Source organism: Falco naumanni, chromosome 2 (genome assembly GCF_017639655.2).
Source record: "Falco naumanni isolate bFalNau1 chromosome 2, bFalNau1.pat, whole genome shotgun sequence".
Lineage (NCBI taxonomy): Eukaryota > Metazoa > Chordata > Aves > Falconiformes > Falconidae > Falco > Falco naumanni.
In genome coordinates, this window is record NC_054055.1 from 91,336,845 (window position 1) to 91,355,708 (window position 18,864).

Here is an 18,864-nt window from a genome sequence, read left to right on the forward strand (position 1 = left end):
ACAAAAGCAGTTCTGTGTTACTTGATAGTTCCTGAAGATGTAGTCAAATACTGGCCATTGGCAGGTTCCAGAGAGGAAAATGGGAAAGTACCATCCACAAAGAAAGAAATAGGAGGGGAATAAGGCGGAAGAACTTAATTACTAATATCAGATTTTTATGGTCACTCTTTCCAGCTCTGCCTCATGCATGAAAAATGACATAAGTGACCTTTGTAGAGGCAGCTGGAACTAGGCTAAGATCCTATAAAAAGGGAAACATGAGGTCCAAAAAAGGAAGAAAAAGGGAAAAAATGCAGTAAGGGACGAAGGTAAGAACAACAAGAACAAACCACAACAATCAGGGATAGGGTTCTTCTGCGCTTGCAATCCCAGTATAATTTTAAAATCTAGTTTTAAGACTAGCAAGACCTATGCTACTCTGCAACTGAGGCATCACTTACATTTCTTCCAGAACTTCTGACCTTCATAACCCCAATTCTGCATTATTTCTACAAAGATTACAAGTTTTATTGGTGAAGATCCTATCACAATGTCGTAAGTCATAATTACTAAAGAAATTGAAATTAAATCCAATGAATTAGACAGCACTGGCGGGTGACAATGTTGCAAAATGTACACATCTCACCCTACCCTGCCCCAGACATCATTACAACAATTTACACATGAGGCAACATATATAGAATACAAATATTTGTGGACTTTATTTTTCAAAAGCAATGTCTACGATGCTTTGTTTTTCCATTTTATTTTCTTCCCCCTTCACTATTGTTGCCTTCTTTTTAAACATTTGTCTTAGTATATCACAGAAGTGGGGAATGTGGTCAGCTAATTACACCAGAACTTTTCTTACTCTTTAGTCCTTTTCTTTGAACCTCAGTTGCTTAAATCTCAACTCAAATTGTGAAGTACTGAGATCTGGAAGACCTCCAAACTCATCCTACTGCTCACATAGCCCACATGGAAAAAATGTTCATGCAGTTCTCCACCACCATAAATATGGGATAATATTCAGCAGAAAATACTTCTATTTTTGCGTAGCTGGTTTACAAGTCTAAGTTGGCAACCTGTCAAATTACCTATTGCAATTACCTGTCAAACACTTCTCCTCTCAGCGTACTTGCAGGCTATAATCTTGAAACCGTTGTTACTACTACTATATTATTATTCACAGATTTGCAACATATTCTAGGCAGCCGCTGCACTGCACTCTTCTTGGCACTCATAAGTTACTGTCAGCTCCATGACTTAACTTCAGTACAAAGTTATGATAGCTCAAAAAATAAAATATATATGTACTAATAGTCAAGGGATACAAAAAGAGATAATTGTAGAAATTTGTTTATTAATTCTTGCAGCAACAAATCACCAACCATTTCAGTATTTTTAGTAATCCTTAGATCAGAGGGCTCAAGAGATGGTGTGGACTTCTTTCACTGTATTTTCTTGTTCAGCAGAATCCCTTACTTCCTCACGTATATTTAGTCATCCTAATTTATTTCTTCCTCTAAGGCAAGGAAATTTCCTAAGCAGAACTGATACAGAAGCAGATTACACGATTGTCAAGAACAAAAACCAAATCTCCGGATTCTCGTATAACATATTAGCTCAAATATGTCCTTCGTGAATTTGTATAATAGCAGTTTTGCTCAAAAGCAGGCTGTATGGTGCTACAGATGTGGAGTCAACTGGAGAAACTTGCAAAGAACAAGAGTTTGCCATGAGAGCACTTGTTCTCCAGGCAGCTTTCAAGCTGCTTCTAGTGGATCTTCTTCACTGTCTTTTTCATTTGTTTTCCTCTACAGTCCAAATGAATTTACATGAAGGCAATTTACATGTGTGTGTTTGTGTATATTGCAATGGTTTAACCAGTGTTTTGCTGAGAAAATGTAGGCCAGGTTAGGAACACCATGTTAAAAGCGGTGGTGAAATTGCCTGGGAATTGCATCTTTCATGAGCAATCCCACACATCTTCCATGCCTAGTTTTAAGAGGGCAACAGCTAGATTTTATGTACTGCTCAAAAACAGATGTCTGATAGAATTGCTGTCACCATTATTTTGAAGTTACAGAAAATGTAATAAAGTATGTAACTCCAGTTCTCTATTTGTAACAAAAATAATGAATTACATGATTGCTAAAAGAGGGTTCAGACTCTCATACTTTGCCAAACCTCTGGCATAAAATCTCTCTTGAGCAATGTAGCCATTGGTTGGAATTAAGCCAAGCCATCCTTTAAATCCCTTTGCTTCTCAAATTGATTAAAACTGTAACTGAATCCTTTAATACCAGTATATGTCAAATGGACAGTCTGTCGGTCTTGCTACTTAGCAACAATAAAAAATAATTAACTTGAGAATGCTTAGATCATAACTCCCAGTCCCCCTGGTCTCCACACTGCACCATCAAAACTAAGCTGCTCTGGCTTCAAGGAGCCCGTTCTGATCCTCTTCAAGTGTCACTAGCTCTAGGGAATTTATGCCATTGGCTCTAGAAAGGCTCGTTTGGTTTGAATTCTGCCCAATTCAGCTATGGCAAGAAAGCCACCAGACTGAGGTTTGCTGGAGTCGTCACTGAAGGTTCTTAGAAAAGTTCTCAACAAAAATGACAAAAGCCTAAAGCTTTGCCAATACATAAAGAAGGCAAAAGTTTCCTAGCTTTCATAGTACCTTCATTTATTACTACCCTTCATTGCTTTTCTCAGACCAAGACAATGGTACATACTTTCCAAAGAGGTGTAAGATAGGTTAGGTTAATTTAGCTTTTTTCTACTTATAAAATGTATGGAAAATATATCTAATACAGCTGATGGTAGGATTAAGCAGTAACAACTTAGAAACAATAAACCTGATTGCTATAATATAGGCTATAGCAAAATACTGTGTTCTGTAGAGCATGACAACTAGAAAACTGAGGCACACTGGGGAACTTTGCTCAGACTGTGATTTACAGGTATGCCTGGATAATTACTGGAATAATACAATAAAAATTGCCAGATATACAGTTCTGTTTAAGCCCCTCCTCTCCAACCCTCCTTCACATAAACAAGAAACAAAAAACTCTTAAATACCCACAAAGCTACAGAAGTTGACAAGCTAACATTCTCCACTGGCAACAGGCAAAGATTATTATGCAAAATTAAGAGCATGACACAGGCAGAGATTCCCTGAGATGCTTTGCCACATCATAGATTTTAAGAGGTCTAGCAGGACTTTGGACACAAAAGGTGTGGGCCTTGGGGACACTGACAATTACAAATGTTTGGAATAGAGAGAGGGGAAAGGAAATAGCTTTTTCCTGTCTCATTACTTAAAATGCAATAGCAAGCTCCTTTTAAACTATGCAACAGCACAGTGCCTGCACAGGTAACCTTTGGCTGCTGCCATACAAAATGAATTTTAAAAATTACAGGTTTCGTTAAAAACCAATACATTATTTCTAAGTGGACATCACAAAATACATGCTTTCCCTGACTTTCTTCCCACTGAGCTGCTCCAAAAGTCTTCTGTCATGGCTATCCCTCCTCCTTCTGACTGCCACAGTCCCAGTGAGCTCTGTCCTCAACTCTCCCCTTTTCTGCAGTCTCTTCCCTACTGCTCAGCAGCCTCCTAAAACCATGCTGCTTTAATTATCATCTCTGTGCAGATGAGTCACAGAGCTCTCATCCCTTCTGTTCACATTCGCAGTTCAGAATCTCCTTCTGGATATTTGCCACCAGCCCTAACACAGTATGCTGAAAAGCTGAAATCACGTTTCTTCCTAAGCCCTCCCTACTCCTCTCTTCTTTCCCTATCTCTGTCAACAATTCCACCACCTTATGTCCCACAAGCTCACAACCAGGGTGCCATTTTCAACTCCTCTTCGCTTCCCACACAAATCCTGTCAATTTTCTTCCCACTGCTGTTCAGAAATATTTGCTTTCTTTCCCATTTATGCTACCATTATTTAATCTTTGTGGTTTCTTGCCACTGGGTCTATGGCATCCTCACTCTATTATTACTCCCTGGCCTTTCTGCGTTAAAGACAGGGCCCATCTGTATCTGCAGCAACCCACTCTGTCCTCTCTCATCAGAAACGTGTGAGAACTGACAGATAGGAGAAACCAGAATGGTGAGCACACACCATTTAAGATACTAAGGGAAGAGGGCAAAAAAAAAATCTCTGTTGTGAAAAATATAATACAAGCTATTAAAAACAAATACTACATAAAAGGACATTACCTATGCAATCTACACAAATGCTTCTAGAGCCTTTCCCTGAATATTTAATGAACCTGCAGTTCTCCAAGGTCATAACCCTTGTGTACAAAGTAGCAGTAATTACCCAGCTTACTGAGTACAAAGAATTGCCTTAATTTTATTTAAACAATCTGTGGAGTGGCACCCATCACCATAGTAACAGAATACTTCATGTAAAAATTTAACACAACTTACATAAATCACCCACAGATCAAACAACTACTGGGAAAAACTGCTTGCTGGATTAAGAGAGATGCAATGTGTATACTAAGCAATTTTCTTCCCTATTTCTGAAGGAATTTTTCATTTCCAATTATTTTTACTCTCCTTTCTGTAAATGACATCATGCTTTCCTTTGGGACCTGGTCACATATTAGTTCTTAATATCCATATAGACAGTAACACTTCTTCCTACTGCGCCATTTCTAAAATGAGCTGGTATACCACCAGGTCAGAAACCATAGCAAGTATTTTAGCATTGACTAATATCACACTGATACTTACTCATATATCCTGCTAGAATCTAAGCACTTACATGATCTAAATTGAATTTCAGATCTTAGGGTGATTTCTCTATGCAGCAGGTAAATTTTAAATCCACTGAAACTACCAACAAATGAGAGGCTGAAAATGAGGCAAAAATGTTCCTTCCACAAGTGAAAAAACAAAGTCAAAATACCCTTTCTTTCCACACTTCTAATGCAGAAAAATAAGCGTCATGCATTCAGAACTAAATCTTTTATTACTGACATGCAAAATAGAGTTTGTAGCACAATGTGTTGTGCAGATCTTAAGCTTTCAATGTCACTTGCAAGACCATTTAGAGGTAAGTAACCTCTTATTTTTTCACTTCTGCTTTTCCTCTAGTATTGCCACGAAAAAGAATTCTGGTTTATAAAGCACAGTTGCAGCACAATATGTTTCATATAGAGCCTAGGTGGTTATTTTGCCAACAGAGAAAAAATTAATTGCACGTGAGAAAAAGTAATGATATTTAGATAGGTGGCATTTCAGGCTCAGCTATGACTTGAATGTTTCATATTGGATCGTCTGAAATTCTTTATGTATTTTTAATGGCTTTAAGCAAACAAAGACACACATACCTCACATTATTTTCCTGAAATAAAGACTGACCCTACACTTTTTCATGCTTAAGGCTTCTACAAGCTACTTAGGAAAATATAGTTTCTGTAATTCACTATACTGAAGTGAAACGTTGCTTCACTGTAGCCAGTTGCAGAAATCATACTGTCTCTGGAAAGGGAAATCAGTTTCCAAAGTAAAAGAAATGCAGAGTCTCAGTCTTCACTTCTACTGATATGACCAACATAATTTTAATCCATCTTCATTAATGATTAAATTTGGCATTTATAAAGAATTACACAGGAAGCATGGCATCTCCTGTTTGCCTCTATTCAAATGGAAACTGTGATGCCACTTAACGTGCACTGACACAGTGCTCACAACAATCAGTCTAAGAAAAAAAGGTTTTCTTTAAAGTAAACATAGGAGATATTGAAACACATTTTTCCCCGTCTACACTTCATCTCAGTTTCCATCAACTTTCTGCTACTTTATGCAAGTGCTTCCATGAGTGCATGAATTAACCCAACAGTCCCTGACTCATTCACTGTCACCTTGACCCACCCAGGCTCCTTTTCTTGGAAAAATTTAGCAGGTGCATTTGTATACCAGCATATGGCCCATCAAAAAGACTACTCTATTTTACAAATTATTCAGCTATGTGTTTCATTTTTCCCCATGTTTAGAGGCTGCAAAACATTAACCTGGAAGAAAACAAAACAAAACAAAACAAACAAGCCAATACCAACCCATTTTTACTTTTTAGTCACTAAGCTTCTTACATACTCAGCAATCTTTTTGGGGTTTTGGGGATGTTTTCTTTCTTCTTCCACCCACAAGGTAAAGAAACAACTTTCTTTAAGAATGGAAAAAAACCCAGAGCTAACAAATTCACAAGGCTTTATAGGGTGGGTTTTTATTTAAGCATGCTGTTGCTTCATCAGCTACTTTGAAAATGTCACATTACAGACTACAGAAGTTTTGGGGAAAAAAATAAACTCTTTACAGCATGTATCTCAAAGACAACTAATGAGGCATCAAATTATTTCTAGTAGTGGTTCATAACCCTATAGACTATTTTTGATATTTTAACCTTTGACCTGCTCTGAGTCCAATCCTATTTCAAAAAGGACTTCGGAACTTAAATCAAAAGACAAAACAATATACCTACAAGTAAGGCATTCAAGGGAAACAAAAGTGTAATAAAATAGCAGAAATAAACTACCAGAATCACAAAAAGGCATCAATGTTGAGCACCTCAAGTACTTTTACATTACATTAAATCACAACTGAAATTTTCCATAAAAGTGTGCTATAGAGAAATAAGTTACTCTACTATGAAAAGAGAAAAACATTGTTAAAGAGCATAAATTGAAACTACTCTGAAAGAGCTTCTTGTAAACAAAAACCAGTTTCATATTTCCAACAATTCTTTAAATTCTGTTTTACCTTATACATTATACATTGATTTCTAAATGTGAAGAAAACAATTGCACAGGTTAATACATATCTTGAAACACCACTGCTGCTGAGAAATTGTTTGAACCTTATGCAACAGAAAATCTTGCATAAGAGAAGCACTTGAAGGATACAAGGCAAGTCTAAATTTCTATCAGCGTTACTTGCAATGAGTTATAACATTCCCAGATGAATACTATTTGGATTCCATGTACAATAGGCAGACATTGCCTGGGTACTGTTTTCAAGGGGGTCTTTTTAATTCTGTTTTTAACTTTTCACCATATCTGTACCCACTTGCACACTTACCCTCCTACTTGCACACTTATCAGAAATGGGGCATTTTGTATAAACAGTGTATTATGCATATAGATATATTAAATTCCAAGAACATGGCCTCCTCACCATGAAGATTTTCATAAAAAAATGGGGAGAGGAAAGGGATTATTACCACAGCAGGCTAGCAAAGATTTTTCTGCAAGCATTTGATAATAAAATTGTGGTGGAAGGAATAATATTGACAATTTAAATTAGAAACTTTAAAATTTAATACATAACTGTTTCCATCAAACACATGTTGCTTTGAAAATACCAACAATCCAGAAGCACAAAGCAGTTTTAATGAGAAACTGATCAAACATTCATGCCACTAAACTGTTAAAGCCAGTTTATTAGCTAAAGATACCTGAGGTAATTAGCTACTTGGTATGACCTAAAATTCAAAAAATTTAACGTATATTTAGCGAGTCCTTAAGGTCCTTAATAATTGGTACTTAAAATAAACAGTGAGGAATTGTGAAATAAAAGATTATATGAGAGATACTTAGTAACGATAGTACTAAGGATTTAATTATTATTCTCTATTCACGTATTTGATACTGGCCTTACCAAATAAATACAGCCATTTTATATTATTGTATTTCAATTCTGAGTTGGGGCAGGGGGCTAAGAAAGTAAACTCCCTTTTCATCCTTTAAACTAGAAAACAAGCTTGCACTTAGTTTCTCAGTGAGACTTAATATTGGAAACATTTGTTTTGTAACATTGTCATGTAAGTTACAGCCTTTTGATTATAAAAAACACAACATCGCATAAAAATAGTGCATTACTCAAGAAATAAATTGTGATCCTTTTCAGTATCTTTTATCTGATAGACACCCCACTAGCATGTGAAGTGAGTCTATCGAGGCATGATGTTTATGGACACTTACTTTTTCTAATTTCAAACACCTTTAAATGGAGAATTAACTCAAAAACATTCAGCTGAGGCACAGAGCACTTCTATATGTGCACTATATTAGGGCTTTTAGTTCAAAATCCCATGTGCCTATATGTCCAGACAGAGTACTTGTGGATGGCTGTATTGGTCTTTCTTAGCTATCTTCCATCCTGGCCACCACCTCCCAAATTGCATCACTCAGGTTCTCACCCAATGTCATACAAAATCTGAGTTTACCTCCAAATGTTGCTGTGAGACAGATGACATGAGAAGTATGCTCTGTGACAACAGTGCAAGCCTGATCCATGTCACCCGATCCATGACTGTTCTTGATCTCCATCCCTGTTGCACAGAACTGCTTCTACTGCATAGTCTCACTTCAAAAAGGTGTTTAGGCAGAGAAGTAATTGCAGTGAAGCTTTTATAAAGGAGTATTTACAAGGCCTACAGCTATGCTTCTGCTGAAGCATCTTGCTAAGTAAATCCCACAAGACATTAAAGCTGTGAGATAAACATCAGTGGTTTTAAAACCAAATAAACACAGCAAATCATTGTGAAAGCTGATTAAAGAAAGTAAAAATAATGACAAGTGCTACTAATGTTCACTACTAACTATGGCATTTGGCAGTAAAGTCTTCTTCAAATGTCTGGTAACTTACAAATTCGATATAAAATTAGACTTTTCAGATATTCCCAAGATTTCCAGGGTTTTAATTCTAAAGAAGAAAGCTTCTTTAGTGAAACCTTAGTGGATTCCTGAAGAATAACAGCATTGAGAATGATAGTAAAAGCCACCTACAGACTGCCTAAGAAAGCAATAAATCCTCTGTTCCTTACAGTTATTACTGTAGCTACTGCTACCTTTCTAAAACAGAACAAGCACACTTAAAAGGACCAGTTCCTGGCACACTCTGAAGCTGAACACCCCAGCTAAGTCAATCACAAGACTTTGATGAATGCCATAATGACAAGGAGTCACTCATGTTCTTCTTTATAGGCATTTGTGACTGGAACAATTCTGCTGACTCAAATTTACATCAATGAATGCACCAAAAGGGAAAAAAGCACAACCCAAAACAATCTGACACGCAAACCCCTCCACCTGTATGCCCATATCCCTTCAAAATCCATCTTGTACCATCACGAATGAACAGGTCCTTTTTACTTATTGCTGTGTAAAGCAGAAAACAGGTAATGGTCAGCCTCCAGTTCTGATGGGGAGGCAGACAGGTGTAGGAGAGAAAGGCATGGAGTGCAAGGTAGTGGTAGCAAAAATCATTATAGTCTCACTGATGTTTTTAAATCCTTTTTTTAACTCCAGTGTTCTGCTGCAAGGGAAGAGTTGATTACAAAAATGAAACAAGAATGCAAGCCCTGAATTAAATAAGCCATCAGCAAGAAGGATGGCTTTAAGAGTGAAAACCTGCAGGAAGTGCCTATGAAACAATATCCTACAGTACTGAGGGGAAGAAAAAGAATCCCTAAGCCAAAATAAAACAGATGCATAGAAGCAGATGATTAGTGTGAATACAAAGCAGGTTACAATAATAACTTGCAGTGCTCTGAGGGACCAGCTTCCACTGGCAAATGTCCACTGCATGTTGGCCTGTTACTTGGGTCTTGGGCAATACACAGAAAATGGTTAAAACAAAATGTGTGCCATTCCACATTTTATTCCGAAGTCTGTCTCTAAGTAGGTACTATAACTCTAACTTTTTTAATTATTTAAGGGTTAAAGCACAGACACTCAGTAGATTTTCTTATCTTAGGCTTCATACTTCTAAGAGCATGCCATAATTCTGTCATTTTTTTCTTCTTTATCCATTTAGCACTGATAACGGGATGGGGGATGGGGGGACCCAAAAACACTTAATTCAATGAAGAAACCCTGACATTACAGTTAGCCTCAAAACACGCAAAATAATTCAAGCAAGCCATTAAGCCATAAAGCTTAATGTTAGCTTTTTTTCCTCTACCTTGACTAAAAAATAATTTTTGGTTAATAAAATCTGAGTGTTGGCTGTAGTTTAAACAACACCAAAAAAATTGTTTCAATCCTGCTGGTGCTCAGTTGCTGTGGTGAATACTGGAGTTCTATTTTTAAATAGTATGAATGCCTTTAAAAAAGTCAAAGGTATAAAAAAACATACAGACTGTATATTCTTTTAATAAACCATTAAGCTTTATAAAAAACTGTTGTTAGCTCTGTTACAAGAACAATTGTAACATTGAGTTCTGTGGGTCTTTCACAAAGAAAAAAAAACATTTTCTAATTAAATATAAATTATCGTAAGTTAGTGAAGTACTGAAACATACTTTGCATACAAAAGAAAAAAGCTTCTGAGGGAGAAAAAACACCTGATAACATGATACAACATTCTATTTAAAGCCTTATGAAAGCACAATGAAGTTTTTCAGTGTGTTCAGTGATCATGTAAAAGAAAAGCTCAGTGAAGACATTTTGAAATTCTATTTTGGAATGCATTTGTTTTAAGTAGAGATAAAGCCACATGTGTCTGGGACTACTAAGGGAATTTTTCATCATTCTTCTGACTACAGTGCAATCCAATTTCAAAGCATGCTTCAATTTAGGCACATAAATGCTCCTTTTGACTTCAAAGTATGAATTCATGTACTGAACTGCTTCCTGATTGAGGAATCATGTCAGTTTTGGCAAAGATAAAAATGCTGTTCTCCACAGGTATTAAATAGTAACATTTGCTCTCATTCACACTGAAAAATATACATAGAGAAATATTTACCTACATCATAGCTAATTAGTAGTATCATGGAAAGGGATGAATTTGTAAGGAAATGAACTGATACTGAGCTAATTCCTGGGAAATACTGTGGCAGTTGGTATTTTACCCACTTTCTCACTAATAGTGGACACATGAAAAGGGATTGGATGGCTCTTCCCCTCAACTGAAAAACTGGATGGTGATGCTTTCCACAGCTACTTCTGTGGAAAACGAGCAGTTTGGCCAAGGCGAAGAGGGGCCCACCATGACTCCTTTTCCCAGAGTACTGACTCCTTCTTACAGCTCAACAAGGGCACAAGCAGCTACAGGGCAACAGATAAAAAACATGCATCGCGCAAAAGGCAGACAAGAAAATGAAGGCCTGGGCTCTTCTTTCACAGCCACCACCGCTGGCACCTCCATCCCAGTTTGAGGCAGGGTGATAGTGAGAAGCACATTGGGAGCGCAGGGTGGCTGAAGGACAGGGCTGGCAGGGCCCTCAGGCCTGGGAAACAAACAGGCACTGTCCCTGTGTGGCCTTTGGGGAGGGAACAACCCATGCTCCATTTCCACATCAAAACCCCACTTATAATTGAGGGGAAATTAATAATAATAACAATAATACAGAAAAGTGGGAAACTTTCATTTCCCAAGCTTGAACACGCACGATTAACAATACCGGTCTTCTCCAACTCAAGTGGGAGGCAAACCCAAATAACTGTCAGTGTTGCACACATTTATGAAAGGGTCAGATAAAAATGCATTTCTTTTACAAAAGGGAGAATGTCGTCATACAAAGTCATGCCAAGAAGCCATAGCAGAAGTTTAGCTTTTCCTCATTTTGAAGTGATGTTTCTGAAAACAGGAAAAGTCTCCTCAGTGCTCCTACCTAGCCCACTCTCCCTTTCTCTTCACTCTACTTGCTCAAATGCAAACACTCCCTCCAACTTTACTTGGCAGCACTGGTCCCTTCCCTCTGCTGTTGCTGGACCACCAGGAGAGGCAGCCCTCTCTGCTCCCATTTCCCTCTGCATGATGGGCACACTGCTGCACCACATAGTCAACTGATGGAATAGGATGGTACCAAGGCCCTTCACAGCCACCAGTAGCAGATTGGTCTCAGAAATCATGCACCAGGGTAAATGATGATGCTCAACTGCACAGAACTATTTTAACTTCCTAGGTTATTTCTACAGAATTTGGTATCAACTTTAGTTTGAACTTGTAGCAAAAAAGACTTTTCAGTTTCAGCAGAACAACAGGCAAAGATAGGGACTGACCTAAACCACACACAGAGAACAAACAAAAGGGTAGGGAAGGTTCTCCAGATTGCACTCCCAAATGAAGCCCACTAAGCAAGTGCTTCTCAGTAACTACTTCTGGATTTCATGAAGGTAGTATGTACAAAAACATATCAAAACTATTCTAGCCTCATGGGGACATGTGTCATCTTAACAGGTGCCTAGATGATATAAATTGTATAAAAAAGCAGGTGAAGTCCAGTACATACAGACCTTTTGAACCAGACATTTAATTAAAAATTAAAGAAAAGGAAATTAAATATGCAAATTATCAAGTAGATTTTGCAAATGTATAGTGAAGATATTAGCCTAGAAAACCCAAGATGAATGTCACTACTGAGATAAGCAGAGGTATATATACAGCACAATCCAAGCTAGTATTACAAAACCAGGAAGCAGAATTTTAATAAAGCATTTACTAAGTACTAGTATTCCCTTATTTTTGTTAGACAATGATATAGACAGAGAATTGTGTGAAGAAGGTAATGGCCATTTACAATTTAGGAAAGAATAAACTGCTAAACAGATGGTCTCATACCTGTTGTACTATTGTTGTTAGTTCCAGACAGAGCTGTATGACATTATTTCTTGTTACCGAGTAATCTGTGACAGCAGCAAAAGGTGATCTAAAAAAAAAAAAAAAAAAAGAAGAAAAAGATATATGTTGAATACTAGCACATATCCACTTGCTTCTCTGGTGCACAATGCGCTTCATACACATTGTTTCTAGAATTATTAAAATCACACAGAATTCCCAAAATGTACTACTAAAATTGTAAAATATGGGATATATAGCCATCAAAAATGTTCATCTCTCTTTGGTTTTTGTAGTTTTTAGCTTCCTTTTTAACAAATTCCATTTATAAAAGCATTATTTCTCACAGCCTTCCAGATTACTTCTGGACTGCTTTTACTCCCCCAGAAAAAGCCCGCCTTGCTTTCTGTGTTTTTTTGGGAACACCCTCACAAAGCCAGAGGCACTGCTTTAACCTGTGGTATGAATGGTGTCCAGATGTGAATCAGATCAGAAAATCATTTGGCTGATTCACCAGGATTCCTGGGACGTGATCTAATATCTGGTAAAAGTAATGGAGAGACTCAGAAGAAGTAAAATCTTATCCAGAGGGGAGAAGAGCATTTCGAGCTAGAGATGCATCAACACTCAGAAACAGCTGCAAAGGCTAAACTAGAGGCGCAACCTAACATCCCCCCATGCTGATTGTGCTACAATCAGAAGTGCTCCATGAAATGAAAAGTTTAATTGAGCATTTAGAGATGTCACCTACACATATCCTATACCTTAAAACTTCATGTTAGAATGCTTACAATGCTTGCCTGCCTAGAAGCTTGATGCTTTCTAGAGGTACTGCTAGAATGGAGTTCATTAGTGAGGCTGGAAGTCATCTCATTTCTGTACTACAAGTCTGTGTTAAACTATAAACTCAACTTGGCCTATTTTCTATATTCAGTAAGTAGCCAAAAACTAGGCAGGACTGATATCCTGCCTGATATCCTGACAAGAGGAGTTAAGATTTTGACTTCATCAGTGCTGCAAAAGAGGTTTTTATGGGCATTATCAGCATCACAAAGATGGCATTTCTCCCTAATATACCTGCTTCAAACATTTAAAAGAAAAAAGGGTGGCAAAGAACCACAAGGATTGTAATGTCTGAATAAACTAACAATAGATCATGCGATTGCCAAAGTCTTAAACAATACTTTTAGTGTGGTTTCCTTTAAATTACACTGGGTGACTAGTCCCTTCTCCAACTGTCTTCTTTCATCACTTCTCAGAGCATACATACTGGTATATACTTTTAAGAATTTTACAGCATCGGTTGGTATTATGCCTTCCTCATTTAAGCGTAGAGACACATTTCCAGAACAAAGAACTCTGCTATAAGCATGCTCAAATGATAACTACAAATATAGTTCTACAGGTTCTTAATAGGTTTCTAAATTTCTTTTCCATATGCAGAATTAATGAATTTTTAGTGCAGGCAGATTTGGAACTGTCCATTAATGAACTCATGTGAAGTTCCCTATCTCCGCCTGCTTCTTCTAATGCCCTCTTTTTTCTTTTTTCTTTTTTCTCCAGGGCTCCCAAATCCAGCCCTGATGGTTCATAAGATAGAATGAACTTTGAGGTGCATACTCAAGTCTTAACTTCATGTAATACTTCATACAACAACATGTACTTTCTGCCTGTATTTTCTAGGGAGAAAAGCAGTACATTCTTTTTAAAATAAAAGTACAGAAATTGGAAGCTGGGCAGAGTTTAAGAAACATTAAAGGCAACAAAAGAGTGAGGACTTAATAGACAGCATGTGTGTGAGTTTCAAAAGGTGCCTTACCAAAGCTATTTGACACAGACGTATAATCACAACTCAAAGTCCAAGTTTTATGCAGCATATGGCAACTGTACTGTACATGCAAACTACAGCAGGCCTACCTACAGACACACACACAGAGATTATTACTGAAGTTCAGGAGATATGAGCATATTAAAAGTTAAAAGGAAACTGAACTGCTTGGTTATGAACCATAATTGTGTTTAAAAAACTATATTAGCCAAGATGTACAAAAATACTGGTATTTTTCCTTTCAAAATTGTAACTATTGAGGTTCTGAAATCTACCTGAAACCTTGATTTAAAAAGGTCACGTTCAGTTATGAACTCACTTTTATTGAAGATTAATGGAATCAAGCCAGCAAATGGTGTTATTTTACTTTAAGTATGAGCCTTAATACAATTTGATCCTCAAATTACACAACTGGAATCTATTTGACATTTGAAAACCTCCAGCATTTCTCTAAACAAAATCGCATGGTAATCTTTGGCATCTAATACTGCATCATCTTCCCTCATACTTTCCCAATTTAGTTTGGTTTCATGGTTCATAAGGAAAATAATGACATTTTTACCATCGATGCTTTTAGTGAAGATCGTTAGAAATGCCCCAAATAATTTTTGTTGACATTAAAGAACAAGTAAAGGGACTGAGACATTACTCATTTTTGTTACACTGAAATTTACACAATGAAGATTTACTGAAGACAACATGTGAAGTAGGCAGCAAGGGTGCCAGCAGGAGGGAAGAGACCGCTAAAAATCAATAACTAACATGTAATATTTTGAAAAGCGCTTCACAACTTGGAAAAATAAGGAGACAGCTCCATTTATACAGACTTTGCTTCTGCAGAAAATGTAAGGGATCCTTGAGCTGCCTCCTCTGTAGGTCTCTGTAGCTTATAAACCAACTCCCTCACATCAGTTTCTGCCTCTCTAGGGTATTCCTACAAACTGGACTAGTAAAACTACAATTCCCTTTCTTCCTCCTCCCCAGTTCAGACCACTTCCCTGGAAGCAATCTGTACACAACTATGCAGCCACTACTGCATAAGCAACTGGGGAAATGGTAAGGACCTCTTTAAATATTTACTACCAAAGGAAATATATTTTGGTATTACATCCCAAGCCTCAATTTCAACAGTGAAAGTTCAGCAACACTTAAGTGTAATAACATGCCAGCAGTTTCAACCAAAATATCAACAGAAACTTCATTGTAGGATCACTGACTGGATTTCATAAAAGACAGCGTGAAACACCAATCTGACAAAAAAATGTTTCATTGACAGTATTTCCGCTGATTGTCATTTTAATACAGCACAATATTATTGACTGTGAACAGACAAAATAATATGTAGAAATGTAAATAAAGCCCACATACACTATAACTTTTCAGTTGGCTGCTGAAACACTTTCCTTCTCAAGGCACCAGAAACACACCAAGCAAAAAGAGTTACTTTTTTATTAGACCACTTCCCTCTACTTTTCAAAAATTATTTCCATGGCTTGGTTGAGACATTTCTATCAACTTCCAATTTCTGTTCTTTTCTTTCAAAGCCACACCTTTTGCAGTCCCTTGAACCTTCAAGTCTCAGGTACCTCCTATGGCTCCAGTGAAGAAAAGTCCCTGAGAACAACCGCAATTTTCAACATGTAACAACTGCCTTGGACTGGGGCCACGTGTCACCTCACTTCCTGCTGTGACACTGACCTCAGTGTCCCATTGCCTCACCTCTCAGTCATTTCCATGACCTTTTCCAATATACATGTCCCTAGTCATCAAATTTTTTTTACTCAGCTTCTCTTGTAATTTATTTGTTCTTCCTTCAAAACATCCCACTGATTCTCTTCCTTTTCAACACCTACATGAAAACACCTTTGCAGCTCCACAGTGCACCTACCTGGCCATGTGCCCTTTCCCTTTGTTTTCTCTTCCAGACCTCTGCTGGTTCCCCCTTTCCATTGTCTACTCCCCTACACCTGATATCTTAAGGCAAAGAGATTTATGCAGTCACATCAATGCTTCTGCACATGCATGCTGAGTGATTTTGCCCTTGTTCTCACCTTTTCTCCTACCTTCTCCTTTCCAATATTTGAAGCTATTAGCCATTTTCAAATCACTTTCACAAATGGGTAGGTAATAGGTTTCAGGATAATTAAGTTCATACATGTTTTGTGATCATGCAGCTGGAAAAGTGGGAGCCTCATAATTTTTCCACTGTGCAAACCCATGTTGTGAGCCTGCACCTTATTAGGAACCAGATTCCAGCAAGATGAAGAGCCTCTAAATACTAACTCACAGGGGAAAAAAACAATTGGTGCTTTTTTTTTTTTCTTTGCATTAAAATCAGTCAACTTCAAGACCCTAACCTACAGGAAATAAGGTTTCCCTAGCATCAGGAATGACAGAGCTACTGCTCTGCTCCTTTTCAGATGTTTCAAATGGGTGTTTGAGATAAATAATAAATCAACTCTGAAATGTGAATTTTTTTATACATGTGTAATGCAGGCTGTAACACACATGCATGTATGTATACACTTTGATGAACTGAGACCTAATTAAAATCTTTAGCAGTGTCAGCATATTTCAGAATGAAAAAAAAATATTATCTACCATTCAACAATTTAGCCACCCTGAAGGACTGATTGAAAAAATCATCTACATCAATACAGCATATCTAATTCCCTCATAGAATTAAGAAATAATACAGTTCAACAGCTATTAATACTCACAACTACTGATTGCACATAAAGGAAAATCCTTCCCATATAATTAGAAAAAGATGTGTATTGCGAAGGAGATGCATATCACTGCTTCTACACTATCAACATTTTTGACCTCATGCTTTAGCCTCCTCATCTGTCTTCTTCATATAACATTTGGTTAGGGGAAAATGATAGACAGAAGTAACTATTTCACTTCTAAAAGCTGCTATTTGGACAAATACAGACTGCTGTTAGTAAAAGAATGGCCGCAAAATGAAAGTTAATCATATTTCACCACTACTTGTACTAAGCTATTTTATAACAATAGACATTGTGAGGGGTTTAAAACCAGTCCCATACTTATTTTATTATCCTAACAAGGGAAAACATCCTCAGAGCAGTTTGATTAAAATAATAGTTCACAATCTTTTAAAGTGAGAGGTAACCAAATCAGTAATACAACTCAGTCTTCAGAGGTAACACATTAAACTCAAATAAAAATCTGCGTGTACAATATTGTTGCATATATATTCGTACCAAATCCATCTAAGATTCAAAGGTTTAGACTTTCATGAAACAAACATTTTATTTGTATTTCTAATGGAACTGCTTCATGTAGAATCAGGGAGGAATGCAGTAAAATTCACACTGGATAAAATCACTCTTTAAATGAGTGCTCTGTTAAACATTTACAGCTGTTCCAGTAGCACAATGCAGTTAAGTACCATAGCATTCTTAGGCAGTACTTACTGACAGGTTTGGCATACCATTCAAACAAGCATAAAGGGAAATGCGTAAGGGAAACACGATTCACAGGTTTAAGACTGAAAACCAGTTGGCAGGAAGTGCATTGTTTGCGTGGTGAGTAAAGGATGGCTACTCTTTGGTTTCTTTTTGTTTGGGTTTTTATTTCTTTTCTCCAACCATCTTGTGTGCAAACCAGATTTACCCTTTCAGGACAAGCAATAACCAAGCATGGCTAATAGGAGTGTATGAAGTCTCTTATAAAGGAGACTCTAAATCAGTAACACTTTCTTTGTAAGAAAGAAGTTAGGGGCTTGCAAACAATGTTCCTCTTCACTTAAAGCTACAAAGTAGTCACACCACACACATCACCATGGCTCATTCACCAAAAACCATGGGACAAAGAAATCCAGCTGAACATTTTACCTGTAATGGAAGAAAACCTATGCATTGTGTATGTCACCATGGTGAAAAGAGGGAGATCCATTTTTGAGTGGGGAATATATTCTGCTACCACAGTGTTTTCATACAAAGCAGGCTTAAAGGGTGTGCTGAAGCTCAACACCTAGAATTGCTCATACATAAACAGTGTTTGCACCATTGCAGGCTGCACTCCTCTGCAGACAACAGAGCATCATCAAAAGAAGTTTATACAGCCCACAGCGAGGCTTGGAACTCCTGTTCTGCTGTCCAGACTTAACCACTGAAGCATTCAAATAAACTTAAATTTAGGCACAGATTTTAACCTTACTTTTCACATATACATATATGTATGTAAAAATGCTCTGTAGAATATTAGCACATTTAAGCCCATGGCAGAACAACTTGCCCACCTGGAGTTAGAAGTCAAAGGATTACCCTCCACCACTCTGAATGGCCCTGAAAGCAGAACTAGACTTGCCAGAAAGGTCTTTTACTCTGAAATGTTACATTTTGTTACTACTGTCAGCAATTTGACCCATAACTTTTATATGACCAACAATTTCTATTTACAGTTGAGCTTTTTGTTCATCTCCTTGTTCCATTTT

At 37.3% G+C, this 18,864-nt stretch overlaps 1 protein-coding gene across 5 annotated transcripts in view; it reads right to left on the bottom strand.

Annotated features, from left to right (window-relative positions):
* CNKSR2 (connector enhancer of kinase suppressor of Ras 2) overlaps positions 1-18,864 on the bottom strand; it is a 219,480-nt gene that overhangs the window by 144,003 nt on the left and 56,613 nt on the right. For all 5 annotated transcript variants that reach the window (XM_040582541.1, XM_040582540.1, XM_040582539.1 and 2 more), the window contains exon 4: positions 12,575-12,662. In XM_040582541.1, coding sequence (XP_040438475.1) covers positions 12,575-12,662 — 88 coding nt within the window. The remainder of the gene's footprint in view (positions 1-12,574; positions 12,663-18,864) is intronic.